Below are 26,171 nucleotides of genomic sequence, written 5' to 3' on the forward strand. Positions count from 1 at the left end.
ATTCTATATTATTGTATATAATCTATGGACCACAGTTTACAAAAGTGTTATGTCTGATTAAACCTTCCCTAGTTTATAAACATTTGAAACATTAAATCGTGATATCCATGTTCTGTTAAACGGTTAACATTCCACATTGTGACTTGTTGTAAATATTTCGTTTTCCTTTGGGGACGTTTGTTCGTGGGGTGGAACAAAATCGTCAAAGGTGAGTACGGGTGATGGCTGTGTGTGGACATTGCATATATTATTCGTTGGGAAATATTATTCAGGTGGATTTCGTTTTGAGTGTATGATCGTTTTCAGATTGACTCCGTGTGGGGTTGGGCTTCGCCCCCGCTGCGTTTGCAGCTGGGTAACGCACGCGGCCACAAAAGGTGAGTGAAACTTCAAATGTTCGAAAATACAAATTAGTTCAAGAAACACCCATAAATTACAGTGCAATTAATCCTAATTACATATCGTTACTTTTTTTCATTACCCATATAGCTAACTTTTAAACAAAATTTATTTAGTCCATGGAAACAGCATTTTATCCCTGTAGCGGTAGTGTGATTTTTCTTTGCTTTATATTGATAAAAACATGATTTTGATAGTAATGTTTTGATTATATTAAATGTGACAGTTGTATTTCTTAACTCATGTTCTAATAAATTATGGATAACCGTGTTTTGATGGTTTGTTGTAAAGCTATTGAAAACATTGTTTTTAAATTATGGCAAATTCTTAATTAATGCAAGATATGAACAATTCAATTATAAAATTGTTTTTTTCCTATTAATAATTTAATCTAATCTATAATCTAAAATTAAATTATTGAATTTTTTACTCTCACAATGCTTAGGTACCATCATCACTCATAATATTAGGACCTGTCCCTTACTTGATCTTAAACCTACTAGACAATAGTATGGCGAGATTTAGCAGTTGAGTATTGGGTGATAGGTATTATGTTATAACTAGTATTGATGGCAAAATATGAAAGTGATATTAGGAAGCTTTGATGGAACTGACTTAGAGGGTCAGAATTGGGGACTTAGAAATATATAGCTTTAGAGTAAACAAGCTCCCAGCCCATCTCTTTAGGAGTCAGACACTACATATATCAGAAAATGAATGATTTAAGATTACTTTGTCAGTTAGAAGGAGTGTTGGCTATTCCACCCTTATACCAGAACACATGACAGCTTTGTAGCAGAAATTAGTGGAATAGGTGGTGTGGGGTTAACACAAATGTGTCCTGTGTCAATAAAAAAGTGAATTTTACAAATGAAGAATGTATGTTTCTTATCAAAGTAAAATATGTCAATGTCACATTCAACTAGTCTGTAACACATGTTTATTGATTTAGTGATTATTTCTCATAGTCTTTTTTTTTGGTTTAAGTGTAACTGTATTTAGGCAGATGAGCTCAAGGAGGACTTCATATTAAGGGCTCATTAGATCCCCTAGACATTAATATATACAGCCACCTCTCTTGAGACATGAACTTGAGCTCACAATCTTCTCTAGTGTTTGAACTTCAGCGTGACTTGATAAGGTGTGTCATATATATTATGATACAACCATATGTTTTGGCCAGGCAATGACAAGCATGATGTGATTGCTAATTATCGATAGTATTCAGTGTTGGCAATACTTAAAAAAATGTATCCAGATGGGTCTCTGAGTTATAAAAATATCAATAGTCATCGTGCATTGTCAAACAAAATAAAGATGAGTCAATCATACTTTGTATCCTGTTTCCTGATCCATTACAAACTATACTCAACAATCCAACATTCAACACATGATTGAATTAAAATCTAGGATTTTCTTGGTGTGCAGTATTATGTGTTTATTGCTTGATAATATTCTGCCCTTAAGTCTTCCATGTTCATAATCTAAATTTACCTGGTTATCCTTTCCTTGTAATTATTTTGTTTGGCCTAAAGATATAATTTCCACTTTTAATGATTTCAATGGTTATAATTTAATCTAGAATCTCATTTTATTAAAATAATAAATAGGTATATCTAATAATAATATATATCTCAACATAACACAGTAAGTATATTGATATAGTGATTCTAAGCCAGCAGTATTTGGACTGAACAGATCTTGAGCTATGCTGTTCATCGGGTCTATGGAATACAAAAACATTATTAGAGATAAAAAATAATATTTCATGGGAATTACCCAAAATATCAATATTATAGGAAAGAAATTCCACAATTAAGCTAAAGGCTAGAATTAAATTCTCCATAAGTAAACACAAAACAAATTAGAATCACTCTGATCTGTATGCTACATTAGCCTTGATGTAAGTTTACTAATTGTTCAGACAAGGTCTTGTACAATTTTATTTGATTGTGTAATACTTTTGTATGTAAAATGAATCGTTTTTATTTTTTCTGGAGTTTATAAAGTGGAAAAATATTGAGATATTAGTAAATTTACATCTTCAGTTAAAAATTATCAATATATTTCATGTATACATGAAGAACATTGACATTATAGATTTTAATATAATTGTCTCAGTAATCTAATTTTTCACCGAATCTAGATATTCTGTTTTAACCCAGGATGGGTGAGGGCGGATCCCCAGGTGGCGCGCGGCTGTCCCACACCTCGGAGAAACATCCGCGCGCCATACTCGGCGAACTCTCCGCACTGCGACGTCATCGTGAGCTATGCGATGTCGTGCTCAACGTTGCTAACAGGAAACTCTTTGCTCACAGGTTTGTTTCACACATGTACCTAAAAAGATTTAGTTTGAATGCTTGGTGCCTGAATATTAGCAAAGTAACATAACCTTTGCATTAGCGCCTTAAGCTCTAACACTAGGAGCAGGCTTAGAGATTCTGGTAACAGTGCTCGTCGAACTCTGCAAAGATTTCGACGTGTAACCTAACCTAAACATCCGTCCGCTGAGTTACTCGCCGAATATTCTCAGCGGGTCGCGATTTCGATCCGGCAGTAGATTCATTCGCGTAGCAGCTACTCTTGAGGTGTTAGATCTTCCTTGGAGGTTCTCGGGTATCTGTTAGCCAATCCCACTCCTCCTGGTTGAGACCTTGCTGGCCCAACTGTCTTGGTGAAACTGCAAAGGTCACCAGTAATCCCTCTAACATAAAAAAGCGCACTTTTATCGTTTCCTAGATGTCTGTTAGTTCGTACCTCGTCTACTGCTAATCGCCTCTTATAGCGAATCTGGTTGTTTTTGTAGTGCCCCGTAGGTGGCTACTAAATTAAGAAATGAATGTTGCTACTTCTTCTTCTATATCGTTCCCTCACTACTGAGGATCGCGACCACATGCGATGTACTTCCAATGCACCCGATCATGGGTGGCATGGACTGCATGGTACAGACTACCACCGAGTGCTTCTCTTGCTAGATCTGACCATCTGGCTGGTGTTCTGCCCACGGCGCGCTTGCCTTCTATTCGACCCGTAATTTTGAGCTTCTCTAATTCATGTCTGTGAGACCGCATGATGTGTCCGAAGAAGCTCATAACATAATGTTGCTACAGAACCTATTTAATTTGACAATATCTGATAAAAGATATCAGAAATTGCGAGAAGCCATATAATCGATTCTCATATCCTTGAAAAATGCCTGGGAACAGAGTAATCCTATCAGCATGCAGCCCGTACTTCCGAGCGATGTTCACTGGGGAACTGGCCGAGTCTCGCGCCACCGAAGTCACGATCCGGGACGTGGACGAGCAGGCCATGGAGCAGCTCGTGGAGTTCTGCTACACCGCGCACATCGTCGTCGAGGAGAGTAACGTGCAGGTACTACACGATGTGCCTATAGTAGGTAGCAGCATGTAGCAGACGAGGTGGTGTCTTGTTTGTTGTTTATATTTTATTGCTTTATTGCTTAGCTTTGTGGAAGAGCTCACAGCCCACCTGGTGTTAAGTGGTCACTGGAGCCCATAGACATCTAGAACGTAAATGCGCCACCCACCTTGAGATATAAGTTCAAAAGTCTCAAGTATAGTTACAACCTTCAAACCGAAACGCACTACTGTTTCACGGCAGAAATAGGCAGGGTGGTGGTACCTACCCGCGCAGGCTCACAATAGGACCATCAGTAAAAAAGTTTGTATAAAAGTTTAGACTATTACCAAGTTCAATCCTTGGGTTTTTCAGGAGCACCTTTTGTGTGTTGCTTTCACTGTGCGTCGACCTTTAGCGGCATACTGATGTCGGTAATGAAAGGGCGGGCTTGTCAATTGTAAGCCATACAGATTGGCATTGAATTTGGAAAGTAATACGGTCTTCATCGCTCAGGCCCTGCTCCCGGCTGCGTGCCTGCTGCAGCTGCAAGAGATCCAGGACGTGTGCTGCGAGTTCCTCAAGCGTCAGCTGGACTGCTCCAACTGCCTCGGCATCAGAGCCTTCGCCGACACCCACTCGTGTCGGGAACTGCTCCGGATCGCCGATAAATTCACACAACAGAACTTCCCAGAGGTGCGCTCTATTGTCTTTAAGCAGATGTATCTCTCTAACATGTTCTTCATTTGCACCTGTTCCCTCGGGAGTTCCTCAGGGCTCTCATCTCGGTCCTATGTTATTTAATATATATATGTCAATGACGTTTCAAATGTTTTCAATAAATCCAAATTCATTATGTACGCCGATGACAAAAAAGTATATAAAGTTATAAAGTCCTTAAATGACTGTTTGGAATTACAAGATGATTTGAACAACTTATTTGTTTACTGTCAAAATAACTTACTCACAGTGAATACTAACAAGTGTACTATTATAACATTCTCACGTGGAAGATCGAATATCTTGTATGACTATTCTATTAATGGTCAAACTTTGGTACGCACCACAGTTGTTCGTGATTTGGGTATTTATTTGGATTCCAGTCTGATTTTTGATGTTCATGTTAATGAAATAGTAAATAAGGCTATTCGAATGTTAGGCTTCATACTTAGAGTTGGTAAAGAATTTAAAAGACCATCTACTTTGATTCTGTTGTACAACAGTTTTGTACGGTCTATATTGGAATATGGCTCCGTCACATGGAATCCCCAATATAATATTTATATTCAGCGACTAGAAAGAGTCCAAAAAAAGTTTTTTAAGCATCTTTTATACCATTGTCGGCGCTCTCCAGAACCGACAGAATTTGTATCTCTAGTCGATCGTAGGCTACTGAGGGATCAAATGTTTTTATATAAAATAATAAATAACGAGATTGATTCTAGCTATCTTCTTTCCAAAATTTCATTTAAATGTAGTCGTATTTCCGCGCGTTCTAAACAGACCTTTCACATGTCCACGGCTCGAACGAAATATGCATCTAACTCTTTTGTCCGTAGATCTTGTAGGTTGTATGATGCTAAGTTCTCTAATGCTGACATCTTTTGCTTGTCACTTGTAGCATATAGAAAAGCTATTTTAAAACAGTTATAAGGTGATTTAGGCTCGATAAGTAGTATAGTTGATGTATAAAATAATATGTGCGTATTGTGTTGCTTTTGTTTGTTTGTTTTTTTGTAATTTAAATTTCTAAATTTCTCTTCTTGTTCACTCTCTACTTATATGTGATTTTGATTGTGGAAACATATTTGGTTATTGTTTTAGCTATATTTTTTTAAATATTATATGTTTGTATTGTACTGTTTGTTTCCCAAATAAATAAATAAATAAATAAACATTGGATGACAGCTGCTCTTCCAGCAAAGTGCTCCGGGACTCCAGTCTATAGAAATTCATTTCCTATCAAACTTTCAAGTGATGACAATCAATACTACCTTAATATTAAACATAAATTATATAAATGTTTGTTGTCCATCTAAAAGGTCAATTGGTTAGTGACACTGACTATAGTATATTTCCATGCGATTTGCATTCAATACACGATTGTACTCAATGCTTCTGTGAAAGATGGGTTGTATTCTCGATGTACTTTTTTGTTCTATAAGTTTCCAGCAAACATAACACAGAGGGAGTATAGTTTGACATAGGAGCTTGAGGGCCCTTCAATGTAGAACACTAATTTATTAAATTATGATAGCTTTGTAATTGTAATTAAAAAGAAGCGAATCACTGACAGGGTTCAATGCCACTGTTGTTAATATGTCGAATGCATCTGTTTGATAAAAAGCTATAGTATGTGCCATCCATACAACAGTATGGTGATTTTGGAATAGTTCTCCGTCAGGAACAGAACTACTATTATATCAATTATAAAATATATAAATACTTCTGATATCTAATAGTATAGTTACTGCACTAGCTAGTTACAAACAACAGAAAGATGCAATTGCACTGGATTTTTGTCTGCAGGTGATGGAGAGTGAAGAGTTCTTACTGCTGCCCGCCTCGCAGCTGATCGACATCGTGTCCTCGGACGAGCTGAACGTTCGCTCGGAGGAGCAGACTTTCCAGGCCGTCATGTCCTGGGTCAAGTACAACGTGGCCGAGCGGCGGCAGCACCTGGCGCAGGTGCTCCAGCACGTCCGACTGCCGCTGCTGAGTCCCAAGTTCCTGGTGGGCACCGTCTCCTCGGAGCTGCTGATCCGCTCCGACGACGCCTGCCGCGACCTGCTGGACGAGGCCAAGAACTACCTGCTGCTGCCGCAGGAGCGTCCGCTCATGCAGGGACCTAGGACTCGGCCCAGGAAGCCTACCAGGCGTGGTACGGCCCAACGTGCCAACATCTGTATTTTAACTTAAACATCAGGAATTTGTTTTGTCTGGCGGTTATATGTACGTCTGTAGTGTGGAATCTATGAGTAGTTATTTAACTACGCCGGGAGTTACTCCGGTATCGGAAGATAACGAGCATGTATTATTTGTATGTGACATGAATTATAATTATGGGACCATTCACTATATTTATCCCAGTTTTATATCAATAGAGTCCAGTATGTCTGCTCCGAAGACAGTAACAAGAAGGTATCACATAAGAAGAACTGGGATCAAAATTGTTTACCTAGTTTATTACCAGAGCTACCAGTTTTTTGAGGTTCTGCACCACCGCCCTGATGGGGGCAACAGACAAATTTTAATTAGTTTTGAATCCAGTCAAAACTACATTTAATAGAAGTTGATCACGCATGCATGACCAGGCGAGGTGCTGTTCGCGGTGGGCGGCTGGTGCTCCGGGGACGCCATCGCGTCGGTGGAGCGGTTCGACCCGCAGAGCGGCGAGTGGAAGATGGTGGCGCCCATGTCCAAGCGGCGCTGCGGCGTGGGCGTGGCCGTGCTGCACGACCTGCTGTACGCAGTGGGCGGCCACGACGGACAGAGCTACCTCAACAGCATCGAGCGGTACGACCCGCAGACCAACCAGTGGTACGTGCTCACTCCAGGACCACGACGCCACACTCTCACCCCGGACCCAGACTGAACGTCGGCCGAGAGTGTAAGGGGGTAACAACCTCGGGCCCGCGGTCAGCTCCCTACATCTGCAGACCGTCAAGGTTCACATACCCCACTTACCTTCTTGGCGCGAACAAATCGCTAGAGGTTCGATCCCTGCCCGAACGAAAGGATATAGGGAGTCTCGAAGTGTGGTCACACTAGCAACGATGTACATATATGTATTACGTAAAAAAAAAATTCACACAAACATTCCGTCACATTTTTTGTTGTATTCATTGTTTGAAAGGAGCTGAACTTTATTATTGTCTATCTAGTTTTAACGCGTTTATAACTGAATGGACGCTCTAACGGTCCTTTTTAATATTAATTCAGAGCTGTCATCCAACAGTTTAAACAATTAATAAATTGGTTTTTGTATGAAACTACCAATGACTCGAATTTTTTATGTGATCTACATTGTCAATACGGAACACCCTGTACAATTACATTGACACTGACGTGCGCGCGCCCCGCAGGTGCGGCGCCGTCGCGCCCACGTCGTCGTGCCGCACGTCCGTGGGCGTGGCCGTGCTGGAGGGCGCGCTGTACGCCGTGGGCGGGCAGGACGGCGTCCAGTGCCTCAACCACGTCGAGCGGTACGACCCCAAGGAGAACCGCTGGACCAAGGTCGCGCCCATGACCACGCGGCGTCTGGGCGTCGCCGTGGCAGTGCTGGGCGGACATCTGTACGCCGTGGGCGGCTCCGACGGGCAGGCGCCGCTCAACACCGTAGAGCGGTACGACCCGCGGCACAACAAGTGGACGCCCGTGGCCCCCATGTCCACCAGGAGGAAGCACCTGGGCTGCGCCGTGTTCGACGGGCAGATCTACGCCGTGGGGGGCCGGGACGACTGCACCGAGCTGTCCTCCGCCGAACGGTACGAGCCCAGCACGGACTCGTGGGCGCCCGTGGTGGCCATGACGTCGCGCCGGTCGGGCGTGGGGCTCGCCGTGGTCAACTCGCAGCTCTACGCCGTCGGGGGCTTCGACGGGACCGCCTACCTCAAGTCCATCGAGGTACGCACTTCCTTTACTTTCTCTGTCCTTATAATGACTTAACTAGAGAAGTTACCGAATTCTCCCTGTCCCAAGAAAATCATTTTTGTATTTCAAACTGCTAATAAAAAAATAATAATTTGGGGATATCTACGACATGAATTTTAAGAATGACTGACTCACACACTCACACTCATAGGAAAAGAAAGAGAAAGATATGGAGACACACGGGTTGTGATTATAAGCAGCAACATCGACGAAGATAATTTTGTTATGTAACTAAATACTGCAGTCGCACGGGTTGTATCATTTACAATAATGCTTGTATGATATTCAATTAACAACGTATCGTTGGGCGGCAGGTGTTCGATCCGGAATCGAACCAGTGGCGGCTGTGCGGCGCCATGAACTACCGGCGGCTCGGCGGCGGCGTCGGCGTCATGCGCTCGCCGCACCACGACACGCACTACATCTGGTAACGCCGCACGCTTGTCGGAACACTTCTCATCACAATCATCATCCTCCTGCCCTTCTTCGAGTCACCTGGGTCGACTCTACATGTTTTCTCCTTCCATACTCCTCTATCATACACTATTTTTTCGTTCACTCCCCTCTTACACATATCAACTTTCACACAATCTATCCATTTCTTCTTAGGTCTACCTCTTCCTGAATATCCCTCCACATCCATTGTTAACACTCTCTTACCAACCTCAATTTTATTTCGTCTCATCACATGTCCATACCATCCCAAGGACTTCTCAACAACAGGTGCCACTTTCAGACTTCCTCTAACACATTCATTTCGTATTCTATCCATTCTCGTTACTCCACACATCCATCGCAACATTCGCATCTCTGATGCATGCAATCGCCTCCTCATCACATCCTCATCTTCATCACAACACGAAAGATTATTTGTAATTATTCCCGCGGTATACGATTTTGCCAGATTTGATCTACTCGCCCATGACGTAGATAGAAGACGCACACACCGGTAGCCGTCCGCGCAGTGGGTCAACGACCTGTCTCCACAATTATACAAAAATCTATGAAAACTCCATAAAACTTTATCTTAATTTCAGGAACCGAAAAGATTCAGTGGTGTAACCTGCCCCCGGCCCCGTGGCGCGCGGCTGCGGGGGACGAGCTTCGAACGAAACTTACTTTGAACTTTGATCGGTCAACAAACAATACAGCGTCTGGTTTTCAAATATTTCGGTGTTCGACGACTCTACTGCGGTTTATTTATTCAATACTGGTGCGCTACGTAGGCCGCGCTACGTCGACTGCGCTACGCATATCCGGCTACGTCGCGTGTGCTACGCCATGGCGCTACGTCGACAGCGCTACGTCGGGCGCGGCACTGGGTCGCAGAGAAAAGACAGCTCAAGGCTCGGATAGAGATAATTGTCTTATTTTTACTTATATATTATGTAATTTATAAGCAGTACAATTGCAGCAGTTGGGAAAAAGTAACGGGAAGTGTTTGATTGAACTCAAGGTGTGTGTTTGCGCGTGTGTGTGGGAGTGTGTGTGTGTGTGTGTGTCGCGACGGTAGCCCTGTTTATTTGAAAATCACTTGTTCGTATCGCGAGTCTGATAGTCGTGTGCGACCTTTTGGTTCTGACGGGACGAATTGTTTTAGTTATAAAATGGAGCATCCTGTATGTGAAACGTCACTCATAACTGTTATTAGTATTATTATTAAATTTTATTGTTAAAAATAAAGCATGTATAATTAATTGACTATTTATAAATAAATGAAATGAAAAGGAAACACATTTTAAATAGATTGTATTTGGTTGTTTTATTTATTGAACGATTTCGAAAGTAATTTTGTAACAAAATTTAAAATTACGGTAAACACTTGCCCTAGGTTACTTGCCTAATGAAAAGCGGAGAAATGAGTTCTTTTAACTGTGCTACATGGGTCAACGAGCTCACGGTCCATCTAGTGTTAAGTGGTCACCGAAACCCATAGACTTGAAGCGAGTGCCGTGGCGCAGATTACCAAACCAGCTGTATGTGAAGCTGTAAATGTACTTTTATCGCGCTGCTGTGTGAGAATTAGAGTTCCGAGAGTCGATTCCAAGAAAATTGAAGTTTGGCGTTCAATGCGGCGCGGGCGGCGGAGGGGACGTGGCCTTATCGACCGCTTGCTGCTCTTCTCCATCCTCTCCGTCCTCCTCGACTTCCCCCTCCCCCTCGACGTCTCCCTCCACCTCAGCATCGCCGTCGTTGTCCCCTTCAACAGCCGCTTCCGACTCGCCAGGTTCACCAGTTTCAATGCTTTGACTTTGCGCATTAGATTCTTCCGTAAGGTCTTCTTTAGTTTCGTGCCGTTTGGTCTGCAACGAAAACTACCGAGGATTAAGTTTTGTAAGTGTAAGCTTGACGATAGTTTTGATTTAATAAACCTTATAAAAGAGTTCTAATGTGACAGACATCTCGGTTGACGGTTCTCGAGAATATCATCGGCTTAGGTAAAATATAATAAGTTATCACTGCCAAATACTACATCCAGAGGCTAGCAACCGATTACCTTTATTTATTACAACTTAATTTATTTCCCCGGGTTTTCGCGGGTAGCCTAAGGGGTTATTCCAGCTACGTCCGGACGGGTAGGTGAGCTCACGGGCTCAACCTGAGAGAATTTGCCAACACTAGCCCTAGCAAGAGCAGTGCGTCGCAGAATCTACCACCAGATCGGAATCGCGACCCATCGAGAAGATCCAACGAGAAACTCAGTGGGCTTCAAGGGATACATTACCATTTTCTACAATAGAATGTTAGATTTTAACTGTTCATACATGCATACCTTTTTCTTTTTCTTCGGTTTTTGCTTCGGTTTCGGCTCGGGCTCGCTGTAACCGGGTGGAAAGAACTTAGCGCACTCTTCCGCTCCTACGACTGCGTCTTCACTGACGTGCAGAGGACCTAACGCCAATAGCTGTTCTGGTGGACCTTGAGGTGGAATGTCTTTGGGATCTGCCAGCTCAGGCGCCGCCAGACCTACTGCTATCATCAGGACTATTGTTTCAGAGCTGAAAATTAATATTATACGGTGGTACAAGGCTCGAATTTTCAGTTAGGTTTATTGGTAATAACATGTTCTATCTTATTTTATAGGTAAAGATAGAGGAACAATGTGGGGCAGGTGACATGTTCTCAAGCTAAAGGAAGTCGATCTAAGTCGCTTAAAATTTCAAAAAAACGGAGTTATACCTAGCCACTTCTGAACATGGTATCAATAACTGATATTTTTTTTGCTTAGGTGAGTGGACGACCTCACGGCGTACCTAGTGTTAAGTGGTTACCGGAGCCCATAGACATCTACAACGCAAATGCCGCCACCCAGCTTGAGACATGAGGTTTAAGGTCTCAGTTTTTACAGTATAACGGCTGCCCCATCCTTCAAACCGAAACACATTACTGCTTTACCACAGAAATAGGCAGGGTAGTGGTACCTACCCGTGCGGACTCACAATAAGTCCTACCGCCAGTGATTTACTAGCTACACTAGTTATAGTCACCAGTAGTTGACTAGAACGAGCACAAACTTACAAATCCTTTTCTGGTCTGAGCTCGTACTGTTCTATGTTCTTAGCCAGTAGCTTGGGCTCGGTCAGACTGGCGTCAGCGAAGAACCCGTAGTGCAGCAGGCGCGAGGTGTCGCACACGGCCAGCAGGGCGCGGCGCTGCCACGCTCCGAACATCAGCGCGATGTGCGGCGCCGTGGGGGGCGGCCCCGGCTCCACCAGCGACGACACCATCTGCTACAGCTAACTGATGTGCTCGTTGTTCCTTTTTTTTTCCTACCTAAGCTGATAGCCTTGAGAGGCTATTTCAGTGTAACCTTAACTACTAGATGAGCTCACGGGGCTCAAACCAGAGTGATGCTAATACTGACCCTAGCAAGAGCAGTGCTTCGCAGAATCTACCACCGGATCGGAAACGTGACCCACTGAGAAGATCCGGCGAGAAGGCGGCAAGTTATAAGATCCAAATTCCGGTTAATGACTAGCAGCTTGACAAATACATCATGCAATTGTTAAGCTTAGCCTGATCAAAATTATTAATTAAATGTTAATAAGTCGATTCGGGAATGGCATACAGTTCATTAAACTACGTTCGATCTTCAATTAGGTATCAAAGAAATGTCGAAGCTATACTTTTGGGAACAGCAAGTCCAGCACAGCAGCTCTCTGGTGCCTGTCAGCCGGCACATATACTCCCGGTGTGGAGTCAGCGCGTAGTTCCTCAGCGGGGACCTTCTTGTTCGGTGCGCCGTCTTCTGTCTTGACGCCATCACCGTAGAGCGCCCGACGACATAGTTCTGCGTCAAAACTGATATTACTATTTGGATAACTAATATACGGTTCAATCAAATAATTCCAAACTCATTTGATAATATAATTGAAAGTATATAAAAAGGTTTTTTTTAATTGCTTAATTGGGTGGACGAGCTCACAGCCCACTTGGTGTTAAGTGGTTACTGGAGCCCATAGACATCTACAACGTAAATGCGCCACCCACCTTGAGATACAAGTTCTAAAATCTCAATATAGTTACAACGGCTGCCCCATCCTTCAAACCGGAACGCATTACTGCTTCACGGCAGAAATAGGCAGGGCGGTGGTACCTACCTGCACGGACTCACAAGAGGTCCTACCACCAGTAATTACGAAAATTATAATTTTGCGGGTTTCATTTTTATTACACGATGTTATTCCTTCACCGTGGAAGTCAATCGTGAACTTTGTTGAGTACGTAATTCATTAGAAAAATTGGTACCCGCCTGGATTCGAACACCGGTGCATCGCTCAACACGAATTTACAAATTTACCCCACCTATGACGTCACCATCCTTTTCCGGCGTTTTCTTCAGTAGTAAAGCCAATGAGGGTCTTTCTGCGATGGCTGATATCGCAGCTTCCGTTGCCAGCTCAGGCTCTTCGACGCCAAGGACTCTGACTCCATCTTTACCAAGGAGTATTGGACATTTGTCTGCTAGAATGACTCCTATTAAAACAATAATAAATCAAAAATAATTTCTTTGACTATTTGGATTTTTGTTTGAACGTTTTTACTTTTTAGGTCACAGCCTGAAAGGAAATTTAAAAGCTGAAAAATATATTTTGTATAAAACATAGAAATTTTGTTTAAAATAATGATCATAGGAGTACTTAGTAATTACAACTACCACTAGCTGAATTCGAAAAGGTCTTTTTTTCGAAAAGGGATGGAGGGCGGGGCATGTCAGAGTCGAACTGACTATAACCTCCTGTCGCTCAACAACCAGTATCCAAACCTCGCATGAGACAGAACTCATGAAAAGGCAAAGGGGGGAAAGTGAAGCGCTTAGTGCGGAGCAAATCTCTCCCATCACCCTCCCCCTCGGGACGGCGGACCGGCGGTCGTCGGCGCCACGACCACCAGCCCTCTCTCTCGGTCGGCAGGCTATCCGAAGCCCGCCTAGGTGGCGCCCGTTAGAGTGGGCTATCCTACGGAATACCCCGCTGGACCCGAATCAGCGTGGGTCGAGGATAGCCGGCCTTCCATCACCCGGATGCTCTTGCGTAAAACGCGTGCAGAGCAGCTTGCACGTCGTCTTGTTAGGCCCCCTCGCCGATCCGCAGACCGACTGTGAGGAGGACCCGAAACATTTAGAGAGCCAGGGCTTGGGCAAAATCCGCCTCCCTGGCCCCCGCTCGACGGCGGCGGGATTGTGCGTCCCTCACGCGCACCGCCGCCTCCTTCTGCGAGATGGTGCACTCGCAGAAGTCGAGCATCGCCTTCCACGACTCGTCGTCGCCGAGCATCAACCACAACACTCGGCAACGACAAGTCGTTTCCTATTTTTGCGACGAGGGCACGGCGCCACCCCTCCCACGCGGGGCAGGCGATGAGCGTATGCTCTGCCGTGTCCAAGTTGCAACCACAATGGTGGCACTCTGCCGTCGGTTCGGCTGTGATCCGGTGCAGGAACTCACCGAAACAACCATGCCTAGTGAGCACATGCGTGAGCCAGAAAGTGAGGCGTCCTCTGTCACGATTCACCCAATCCACAAGGACCGGGCGAATCGCCTCGACGGTCTTACGACCAGCCGAAGGATCGGCCAGCCGTCTGGACCATGACTTCAGCACGGACCGCCGAGATTGGGCCCTCCGCGCTCTGACCACACTGGGGCTGGGACGCGCCACGCCCCGTGCACGAAGATCAGGCCACTGATAGTCAGCGGCGAACGCCTCCGCTTCCAGAACCCAAGGCGGCGTCCCAGCCAGTACACACGCCGCCTCAAAGGAGATGGTGCGATAACCGCGGATGACCCTGACCGACTGGTGCGTTGCGGTAGTTGCAGCAGCTTCGCCACCCCCGCGGCCAGGGACTGGCCCCACACAGGCGCCCCGTATAGGGCCATTGATCGCACCACCCCCGAATTCGAAAAGGTGAGATAATAATTTCAAGTTGAATACGTAAGATACGTAAGACGTATTGTGTGGTTCGCGCTGGTAGGTATACCTGCAGATCGTTGAGTCTCACATACCCCGCGCGCCCCCTAGGCGCGGGGACCTCGTAGGAGGTTCGGACCCCGGCCGTGGATTTACGTTGTAGATGTCAATGGACTCCGGTTAGTCCGGTTACCATTTAACACCGCTCGTCCAACCAAAAATACAAAATACTTTATTTCAAAAGCGAGTTAAAATAATACAATGATTGGAGTCTCCTTTTAAGCGTGCAATCCTGTACAACCATCTAATTAATTAATAAAAAAATATGATCATTAAGACTTCGGCCTCATGTATCATGGTGGGTAGCGGCATTCATGTTATGTTGTCTATCGGCTCACCAGATGGACTTTGTATTCGCCTATATAAGTAGAGGAAAATTTATTACTAAATTATCTGACGAAGAACAAAGTCAAATGTGTATCATTTAAGCATCTGCAGTTTTTACTTACGAAAGAGCTACGATGCCTTTGAACGCTCCTCGCGCCATACAATATCAATTATTTTTATTATAATTGAATTGACTCAAAAAATTTAGTACAAAAAAAAAATCCTAACATTAATATCGGAGAATTTTTGTTTTCAACTATATTATGTAATGTAATGTTCCGAATTAAGTAATTGGTAACTTGTCAAACATATTTCTAATATTGTGTGTTCATTATACAGCGAACATTTATCGTTTATTAACCATGAGGCTCCAACGCATCGGTAATCTTCCTCAAATGTTTCTGAGCATGTGGCATCACGAGCGCCGGACACACATCGGCGAAGTGCGTCTCCAAGCGACACGCCCTGGTCTCGCGTCTCATTATCCTTGCGGCTTCCACTGCTGCCTCTTCCCGAGCACGCCGCTCTTGTTGCAGCTTCTCTTGAGCCTCGGCTACTTCCTGCGAATTTATTAAATGTGACGTGAGTATCTTTGATTCTGTCGCCAATTGCACGCCACTAAACCCGATCCTCAGCTCAGTGGCGTGCAATTGGAGAGGCATATGTCTATGCTGCTGATATAGGACTGCTATAGGCTGATGATGATGTGTTTTATAACTAAGTATTACGCGGAGGTAGGTTTGTGTGTTCTTTTCACTCTCTTTTACAGACCGCTACCTCTTCAAGTCGTTTATTTTCTATTCCCTTTTTAATTATCTATATATATAAAAACGAATTGCTGTTCGTCAGTCTCACTAAAACTCGAGAACGGCTGGACCGATTTGGCTAATTTTGGTCTTGAATTATTTGTGGAAGTCCAGAGAAGGTTTAAAAGGTAGACAAATATGAAAAGGCTCGGAATTAAATAAATAAAAATTTTTGTATTTCCTTTGATATGTTCCCCGTCGGACGGATTCCTTTTGTTTGTTTTAAGTTTATTTTATTCAAAAGTTTAGGTCTTTTATTTATCGATTGAGGCACTATGAAGTCTGCCGGGTCAGCTAGTGTAACAATATTTATCTATTACTTCATATTTCAAATCAACCGCATTTAACTTTTTTTGTTATGTGACTCGAATTTCCTAAAGACATCCTCGTGTCGTAGGGGCGTGCGTTGTATGTGGGTCTGCGAGAATGATTACCCAGTAAATCTACATCAGCCGTCAAGCTATGGCGGCTAGTCAGGCCATCTAGTAGTATCGCTGATATTACAGAATATGTCGCTGCGCCATAACCAGCCGGACCAAAACACGATGTTGGTAGAGGAACCGCACTACCGCACGGTATGCCACACTTTAGACCTGGTCCAGAAAGGGCGAATTCGCCATGAAATGTTTCGCGCGATATCATTCACGCGTTAGTGAGATACTATTCACCAATTTAGGCCTAAAACCGTACCAAGACCTTTACTGTTGAAAAAGTTTAGTTCCGTGCCAAATCAACACTAGTTCCAGATGTTGTATTTATGTACAAACGAGTGTACGGCCGATGGTGGCTACTGACGGTTAGGAAAGCCTTCAAATACACCACTACTGAATATTTGAGCCCGCCCTTAAATGAAAGCTCAGCCTCTCGTGCATTGGAATAACGGCAATTAAAACAACACCTAAGTTCTATATCACAAGAATAGGCCTAAAATTTAAGTACTCGTACTCGTAATATTTTTGTAATTATCTAGTTATTAAAACTAAGTCTAACCTGCTCAGGAGGCGTAAGCTCATGAGGGGCTCTTTTAGGTCGTTCTCTTTCTCCTTTTCTAGCCAACTCCTCGTTCTGCAACTCCTGTTCTATGGTGCGGGCTAGTCGGGGAGCGTCCGCCCCGAATACCACGTTCAACAGTTGACCGGCCTATTTGTTAAATATTCATTATTTATGGTGGTTCTGGCTATACATCTGAGGATACCAGTGTGCGACTCCTGGATACGTAGAATTATTCTTTGCATACTACTTACTGCCTAATTATTAACACTTACTACTAGTGGAAGGCCACGTTGCAAACCCACACAGGTTAGTGAAACTTGTGTTTGGATCTGAAGGGTAGGACAATCTTACTACTGTGATACGTAACGTTCATATGCCTTTCTTAATAAGCAGAACTTTCTTTCTCAAACTATGAAAATTATTCGACAATGCACAAAAGTTAACAAAAAACTTGGTATTAGAATTACAAATAAGTTCACAAACATCGAAGTTACGGTCGCATTGACCTTGAGCAGTGTATAGAATTCTAATCAGAAAGAAAACTCATATAGACAGCCAACAACCTTAGGAGTATCTTAGGGGTGCTTCGTCAGCAAACGGAAATATAAGCTCCGTCAGTTTTATAGTAACGTTTTATAGTAAAAGATATTTAAATAAAAAAACATTTTTTAGCCAATAGCACGCGGCATGTTGAGATCCTTTGAAAATAAATAGTTTTATATTAACGATAAAAGAAACTTAAATAAATAACAAATTTTTAGCCAATAGCACGCCAGATGTTGAGATCCTTCGAAAATAACTATTTATTTACAAAAATATGACAAGTAGGTACGTACGCCTTATGCGATTTAAGATGATTAACATGATCACACGCGTAATATATAACAGACAAAGACGTGGTATGAGCAAGGCCTACCAGATGTTAAAAGGTTATTGGAACCCACAACATAAATTTTATATAAGTTGCCACAGAGAGCTAGCAGTTGGTAGGGCCTGCGTTACTGCTTTGTGCCAGATATCCTCTAGGCAATAGGCTTCGAAGTGCGCGAATTAAAAAAAGGACAAAACAAAATAAAAAACAAAATATCTTTAAAAATATGTTCATATGTAATAGCCCTAAGCCAACGAATGTATGTGTATACGTGTTGTAGTTTGGTCGATACGATTCACATCGTACTACTGCTCCCTTTCACCACATACATATGAACATTTTCTCATGGCTCTGTGTAGACAGCACCTAAACTACTGAAAGTTGAAAAGTGATTACGACCAACGAACGCTAACTTTATTCATACAAACATATAATTTTTACTCTGTTATGGATACCACACATATTATATAACGTTTTCGTGAAGTCTTTACAGAACATCATCCAAATAAATGTGTGATTAAAAACTAGAATCGAATGAAGTTGACTCACAGCAATGAACATCCAAGTGGGCTCACTTCTCTTCCTGAACCGCTTCAAACATTCAATCGTATCTGACTTAGCCTAAAAAGAGACATCAAAAATAAAGTTAAAGTAGTATGTGGCAGGGCGGGCCTCACGCATTTTTTTTGATTTTTTTTTTATTGCCCTTGTAGGCGAGCATACGGCCTACCTGATGGTGAGTGGCTACCGTCACTCATGGGCTTCAGCAATGCCAGGGGCAGAGCCAAGTCGCTGCCTACCGATACGCATGCAGAGTTCTCCTCCTTCCGTCTGTTTGCGTCTTTCTTCCTAACAAATAGGGGTGCAGTGGCACTCTATTGCAACTGAACTTTCGACATCACCTATCAGGTGAGTAGCGATATTGACATTTGTGGGACTTCTCGAGGAACTCACTTAGGATGAACGCAAGGATTTCAGTTTTTATGGTATGAACGCGGGTGGCGCGTAGGGCTGATGGGATACGAGTATAACGTGCTTACGATGGCGAGGTGCAGGTTGTCTCCACCTAACTCCACTTTGATTTTCTTGAGGTTCCCAACCATTCCGATGCAGGGTCCACACCATTCGGTGTACACGTCTATCACTGGTAACATAAATACGGTAACATTACTTCAGTTTCTTTTATTGTTATTGTGAATTAAGAATGGTTAAGAACACTTTGCTAGTTTAATTACGTTATCAATTTGAATGAAACGATTTAAATATATTTGTGCTGTAGCTTCGCGGCTCGGTGTATTGGTTAGGCCTATTTCTTCCGCAATGTTATAATGTTTTCTTTACAAAGTATTGCAAATATTGTCATAGTTATCATTCGGAATGAGTTTTCAACAATAATCAAACCTATTAAGTTTATAACATTTCTTTAAGGACGTGTGGATACCACTGTCCCTTCGATTTCTGTTGCGTGGCATCATGCATTTATATTTGAAGTTTGGGACAGTCTTGATGCAGAGCAGTTTAGATTCACGTTGTTATGTGAGTCCAGAGGGCCGGCAGATAGACTGCGCATCTGGACCTGCCTAATTACAGTATATCATTACATAGTATAAAACAAAGTCGCTTTTTCTGTCTCTATACCTGTCTGTCCCTATGTATGCTTAAATCTTAAAAAATACGCAACGGATTTTGATGAGGTTTTTTTTAATAGATAGAGTGATTGAAGAGGAATGTTTATATGTATAATAACATCCATTAAATAGTGGAGAAATCAATAATAAATTACAGTTTCCGAAGCGAAGCGAGGGCGGGTCGCTAGTACTGTATTAAAACTAAATTTAAATATAAAATATCAACTTACCTAAAAGTCCGTCTCTATTGATGAACTTATTCCACTCATCGTCGGTGTTGAGTTCAGCCTGGAGTTGAACCTGGGCCGCCTTCTTGCCTGCCCCGGCGGCGGCGGCGGCGGCGGCGGCGTTAGCGACCGCACTTGTCAGTGCCATGGGGCGGAGTGTCGGAGCGGTGACAGTGCATGTCGTGAAGGGCGGATTGTGGAGCAGCGGGAAGCGTTGTGTGGAAGCGATACATCATTAATAGCTAGCGCGCGCGAAGTTCTCAACGTGACGCTAAATAGATTTAAAGATCATTCTAATTTCCAGGCTCGTATTTACGGCTATTCTAATTTGCCTTAATTTAAAGCTCAAAGTTGGTTGGTGCCGTTAAATAAATTAAAAGATTATTCAAATTACAACAGGCTCCTAGTTTTGGATGTTTTAATTAACACAAAATGATCATATACTTTATCTCCAACAAGCTTAATTTGGTTAGACTAGAATGGGTGCGAGAACTGAAGGGCTCAAGACGGAGGTAGAGTCCGAAGCGAACAAGCGTATTTGAAGATCTAACAATTCAAAGGCAGTTGCTTTTCGGAGAAATTAATATGATATTCAGGGCTAGATAATAGATTTAGGAGAGGGCAACCGGGGTGAAAGCCCCGGGACCTCCACAAACGTAGGGCCCACAATAAGGACTTTCGAAAATTTTCAAATTCCGACAAGTAAACACTAGATAACATCTTTTCCTTCTCCTTCGATATTCTTTTTTTCGCTGTTTTACTTAACGTTAAGGTTAACACTAAAAATTTAATTTAAAAAATTGTTTTCTCTGATTATACTTATGTATATTTGTTAAATACTAATAGTGTTACGTAAACTAGAGTTTATGTGGTTTCGCAATAGATTATTTATTGGAAAACTCGACTGAAAAAAGTATTCATTTTATTTGGAAAATAATTTGGGGCCAGGGGCCCTCCGCTCCTCTGTTGCCCCGAGGCCTACAGACCTCTAAATCCAGCCCTGATGATGTTGGTGGTTTAATTTTATAATTATTACTAGCTGACCCGGCAGACTTCGTAGTGCCTCAATAGATAAATAAAAAAACCTAAACATTTGTATAAAATAGACTTAAAACAAACGAAAGGAATCCTTCCGACGGGGGACACATCAAAGCGAAGACAAAATTGTTATTTTTATGTAATTCCGAGCATTTTCATATTTATCTTTTTTACTGGTGGGAGGACTACTTGTGAGTCCGCGCGGGTAGGTACCACCGCCCTGCCTATTTCTGCCGTGAAGCAGTAATGCGTTTCAGTTTGAAGGGTGGGGCAGCCGTATCTCAAGGTGGGTGGCGCGTTTACGTTGCAGATGTCTATGGGCTCCAGTAACCACTTAACACCAGGTGGGCTGTGAGCTCGTCCACCCATCTAAGCAATAAAAAAAATTACCTTATCTACCTTTTAAACCTTCTCTGGACTTCCACAAATAATTCAAGACCAAAATTAGGCAAATCAGTCCAGGCGTTCTCGAGTTTTAGCGAGACTAACGAACAGCAATCCATTTTTATATATTATATTTTATTATAGATAGAAGATAGATTATATTTCATTTTATTTTTGGTACAGCGCCATCTGTTGTGCATGGCTGTAAGTACAAGGAATGGTGAACAATGGATATCCTTCACTTTGCTAGCCGCTAGATGGAAGCTAAATCTAATTTCTTTATGTGAGGCTGTTCTGTTTCTCATCTCATTTTTAGTTCAATTTTTGCTACAGTTTACCAACGCAAATGTGTTATTGCTACAGTGGTCTGATAATAATATAATTGTAAATGAAGTAAATTTTAGATTGCACGAGAAAGCGCTTGGTTCGATTAGGCTCCAATTTAAGATTTGACAGGTATATTAAAAGTTTGCTTGTAATATATTTTCACAACAATGTCAATGAATAGCATTGGCGATCGTATTTTTTATGAACGTTTACTAGTCCAGAGTCCCTGCATAAACTATATGAATTAAAACTTTTTTTTGGTTCGATGCTTCGGAGATCGCGCGCCGAGGGGTCGCGCCCGATATGCGACTTCAGTTGCAATCCATTAAATGATTTCCTTGAATAGAAAACTTTATAGACTGACAATAAAAAAATCTAGCCGAGGCAGGTGCTGCTCACTGAACAGGTTGATGTTATCGTCTCGAAGTATAAGGCGTTTAGTTCTTTGAAATTTACTTGACCTACACTGGTCCAGGAGAGTTAGGAGATTCACGTCCTTCCGGATCCATCAGATCCAATAATCTTTGCATTAGACGCCTTCAGCTCTAACACTAGGAGCAGGCTTAGGGACCTCGGTAACCGTGCTCGTCGAACTCAACAAAGAGGTCGACGCGCATCCTAACCCATGCATCAGCCCGCTGAGTTTCTCGCCAGATCTTCCCAGCGGGTCGCGATTCCGATCCGGTAGTAGATTCATTCGCGAAGCAGTTGCTCTTGAGTTGTTAGGTCTCCTTTGGAGGCGCTCGGGCAACTGTTAGCAAACCCCACCCCTCCTGGCTGAGTCTTTGCTCGCCCACCTGTCCTGGTGAAACTGGAAAGGCCTCCGGCCACCAGTAATCCTTCAATCATAAAAAAAAGTTTGGAGATATATAATGAATAAGTATTTTTGCATTGACGTGTGAACTAGCTGACAGTCCACCGCACACATCACAACGCAAATCCCGTCGCTGACATTGAGAAATAAAGTCTAAGCTTCAATAGCATATTGTAATTCTAATGAAATACGTGCTCAGCAAATGTTCATGATTGACTTGAACGGTAAAGGAATAGCATCGTGTAATAAAAATCAAACCCGCAAAATTATAATTTGCGTAATCACTGGTGGTAGGACCTCTTGGGAGTCCGCACGGGTAGGTACCACTAACCTGCCTATTTCCGCCGTGAAGCAGTAATGCGTTTCGGTTTGAAGGGTGGGGTAGCCGTTGTAACTATACTGAGACAGTAGAACTTGTGTCTCTAGGTGGGTGGCGTATTTACGTTGTAGATGTCTGTGGGCTCCAGTAACCACTGAACACCAGGTGGGCTGTGAGCACGTCCACCCAGCTAAGCAATAAAAAAAAGAAAAAAATATATTGTAAGGACTGTTCCATCGTTCAAGCCGGAAAGCGTTATTGCTTCGCGTTAGAAGTAGTCAGGTCCGTGATACCTACCCGACCGGGTTCACAACTCGGCTTACCAGTATACATAAGATGTCAAGAAAATTTAGTTCCCGCTCATAAAACTTCTTAGTAGTCGTCACAGAAACTTTCTAATTTTACAAATTCGTTGTTAATCGCAATCATTACTCAAAACTTTTTACAAATGTTAGGATTGCATGACTCGGTTAAAGGAAAGCCGAGTCGAAGTATTGCATAAATACCGGTTTATTATGGACATTCCTTTGGCATGAAATAATGACAATCTAATTGTCGTTTTTCGAAGAAATAGTTTACAGGTATAACATACAGTACAGTTATACCTGGAATCTTTTGTTGCTACAAGTTGTTTACAAACAATTCTTCAACGTATGGTGGTATGTACTAGTGGTAGGAAGTCTTGTGAGTCCGCCACCGGTACCACTACCCCTCCTATTTCTGCCGTGAAACAGTAACGCATTTCGGTTTGAAGGGTGGGGGTTGTAAAAACTGTTGTAAAAACGGAGACCTTAGAACTCGTAACTCAAGGTAGGTTGCGGCGTTTACGTTGTAGATGTCTATGGGCTCCGGTAACCACTTAACACCAGGTGGGCCGTGAGCTCGTAGACAATAAGAAAAATGTATCAAGAAATCTTCTCCATCTACTATTCGTAGCTACTGTTGTGATCATCCAGCCTATACTTCCCGCGAAGTTATCACGCGTACCAGATTCAGGAGGGAAATGGTCGGAATAGAATAAGTATATCAATGCAATTATTATTGAGAGTTACACTTCGAGATTAAAGGTCATCGAATTATTGTTGTAATATTGTCAGTTCCGTCACTCACTTATAAGGATCGACATCAACCTTTCATATCAATATTTAACGTTAAAAATATTACATTAAACTCTTGAGCCGAAATGTTTTTAATTATTAAAAATGTCTTGTTTTGTTCTGAAAATAAACATCAATATAAAACTGTCACTTGCTTCTGTAATCCGAAATTGTGTTCCCCGCGTACCTCTTTTGTGGCATTTGTAAAGGCTTTGTAAATAGAGTGTACGCGCTTCGTTGTGGGTATGAAAATAGAATATTTCCATATTAATAGAGCCCCGGCCGCGTCCGGCTCGGTACATAATTAAGAGCCACATTAGTCCTGTGATGAGGTACTCCCAGGCCTCGTTCCGGGCGGCGCGGGTGACCGGCGTTTTTATTTTTCTAATTTTTCGGAAAAAAGACCCGATTTTTCTTTCAGGCATTCTAAAAACCTTACTGGCGGTAGGACCTCTTGAGAGTCTGCGCGGGTAGGTATTACCACCTTGCCTATTTCTGCCGTGAAGCAGTAATGCGTTTCGGTTTGAAGGGTGGGGCAGCCGTTGTAACTATATTTGAGACCTTAGAACTTATATCTCAAGATGGGTGGCGCATTTACGTTGTCTATGGGCTCCAGTAACCACTTAACAGCAGGTGGGCTGTGAGCTTGTACACCCATCTAAGCAATAAAAAAAAAGTCATAAAGGTCATTTATTGGTCTTGGCGTGATGGTTCAAAAATAACATTACTCAAACTGTCGTAGTTAACATCGCGTAGACAGCCACCACAGCGATTCTATTATAATAATAATACTGTAAATCCGTGATGTTCTCGTCACAAGCCATGAGAATTAAAAATTCAAGAGTACATAAATAAAAATACATTAGCCCGTTGGATACTAGTGCTTAAATAAGATTGAAAGTCGGTGTCTCAAGATACCGGACCTCCACCGACACCTCTGTCTCTTACAAAATTACGTTTCTGCTCTTATTGCGCAAATAAAAATGTGGTGTTTTACAAAAGTAATGGGTGGTAGAAGAGTATTGGGAGGTTAGTAGATATATGTACGAATTAGCGCTTAATGACATTAGTGTGGGTCTAGGGGTGTGCAATAGTAAGCTGTTGTGGATGCCTGTGTGTATGAGGGGGTGCGCAGGGGATTGATATAAAGAAAACGAGACGAGAGCGTACTAGTATTGCTTAAATTATTTTCTTTTTTACTGTCACGTCTCTGATTAACAATTCACTATGTCTTTAATAATAAATAGCATCTAATTTCACAAATTATACAATAGCGATACATAAAAGGTATTGTTAAATTTTTTCAAAGGTAATAATATATAATCAATAATTGATACCAGCCCTTCAAGCTACAACGTATGTTTACTTTGCAGCATATACTATTATGGGCGGGATGGTGGTCCTCCTTTGGGACATTACAAGGCGCCGTATCACCAGTAATTACGTAGTAAGGATGTGTAATAAAGTTTTTCGTCGACGCCTGTAGTTATTCTACATTAATGTGTTGGTATCGTCGTCAAAAATAGGTTCCAGAGCTTCTTTGGTCAGCTTGTGGATAGCATACGATAACGCGACCCGTGAAGTATTCAGAAAATTATATAGGAATGATTATAGGATACCTCATAATATTTAATGATAATGAAAAGACAGGTGACATTAATGAACTTCTGTCTCTAGAAATTTTTAATCTCTTTGTAGGCAGATGAGTGTACGGCTCACCTGACGGTAAGTGGTCACCGTCGCTCATGAATTCTAACAATGAGGAATAGCCTACAGCTTAAACTTTTTTGAAGATAGTATTATAATTTGTTTGAATGATATAATTCTTGAAATGTAATGAAATGAAAATTATTTTCCCCATTTATCGGGAATTTAGAATGTTGTACAATGTGTATGACAACACCGTTCCCAGGGGCCGTATCACGTCGCGCACCCGGGACACGCCCGCGGGGCCTTGTTCAAAGCTTCCTCTAAATTATTCCGCCATTTTTCCGTCTTTAGGCTTTAAGCTCCATAGTCGTATTCATTGTGCTTACTGTTAGCTTTATTGTATTTTCTCGAGGTTTTTGCATGCCGTATATTTTACAATTAAATTATGTTCATATGTTTATTAGGTAACTAGATAGGTATTGCTGACATTCTGAATAACAATTCGCTTCATAATTGTGGTAATGGAGAAAAAGTCCATAACCATACTCATAGGTGTAGTACACAGGATCTCTGGCTTATGTAAGTATACAGACACAAAAAATGGCGCACGTGCAACTTGGTACACGTGAAAGAATTGAAACTTCTTTTGCGCTGTGTAGTAATATGATTTTCTTCATTTTTCATCCTTAAATCCAATTTATTTTGTAACAGGGAATGCTGTGTATAAGAGAAACGGCCTAACTCGCTTGTCATATCCCTCACTCCATGGTCGAATGGTTCGCGAGACGCTCTGTCTATTTTTTCACT

The 26,171-nt window shown here is 42.4% G+C and overlaps 2 protein-coding genes across 4 annotated transcripts; one reads left to right on the plus strand and one right to left on the minus strand.

Moving 5' to 3' along the window:
* Position 1: 1 nt before the first annotated feature.
* Positions 2 to 10,167, plus strand: LOC101744566 (kelch-like protein diablo). Of its 3 annotated transcripts, none has more exons than XM_004929084.4 (10): positions 2 to 208; positions 307 to 377; positions 2,565 to 2,720; positions 3,609 to 3,777; positions 4,279 to 4,458; positions 6,292 to 6,643; positions 7,077 to 7,302; positions 7,848 to 8,388; positions 8,730 to 8,842; positions 9,453 to 10,167. In XM_004929084.4, the coding sequence occupies exons 3-10, from the start codon at positions 2,566 to 2,568 to the stop codon at positions 9,475 to 9,477; spliced, it is 1,761 nt and encodes a 586-aa protein (XP_004929141.1). In that variant the 5' UTR covers positions 2 to 208; positions 307 to 377; position 2,565; the 3' UTR covers positions 9,478 to 10,167. The 3 variants fall into 3 exon arrangements, with proteins under 3 accessions (XP_004929141.1, XP_062533113.1, XP_004929142.1); XM_004929085.4 differs by having other exon boundaries at positions 29 to 208; positions 2,546 to 2,720; XM_062677129.1 differs by having other exon boundaries at positions 11 to 208; positions 8,730 to 10,167.
* Positions 9,850 to 21,187, minus strand: LOC101745344 (thioredoxin domain-containing protein 3 homolog). The gene is made up of 10 exons (XM_012692885.4): positions 19,739 to 21,187; positions 18,921 to 19,024; positions 18,430 to 18,501; positions 17,007 to 17,156; positions 15,572 to 15,770; positions 13,222 to 13,392; positions 12,543 to 12,706; positions 11,935 to 12,143; positions 11,189 to 11,414; positions 9,850 to 10,718 (listed from the first exon to the last, which is right to left on the minus strand). Exons 1-10 carry the CDS (start codon positions 19,881 to 19,883, stop codon positions 10,482 to 10,484), a joined length of 1,677 nt encoding a protein of 558 aa, XP_012548339.1. The 5' UTR covers positions 19,884 to 21,187; the 3' UTR covers positions 9,850 to 10,481.
* Positions 21,188 to 26,171: the final 4,984 nt, after the last annotated feature.

This window comes from Bombyx mori, chromosome 4, assembly GCF_030269925.1.
Source record: "Bombyx mori chromosome 4, ASM3026992v2".
Classification (NCBI taxonomy): Eukaryota; Metazoa; Arthropoda; class Insecta; order Lepidoptera; family Bombycidae; genus Bombyx; species Bombyx mori.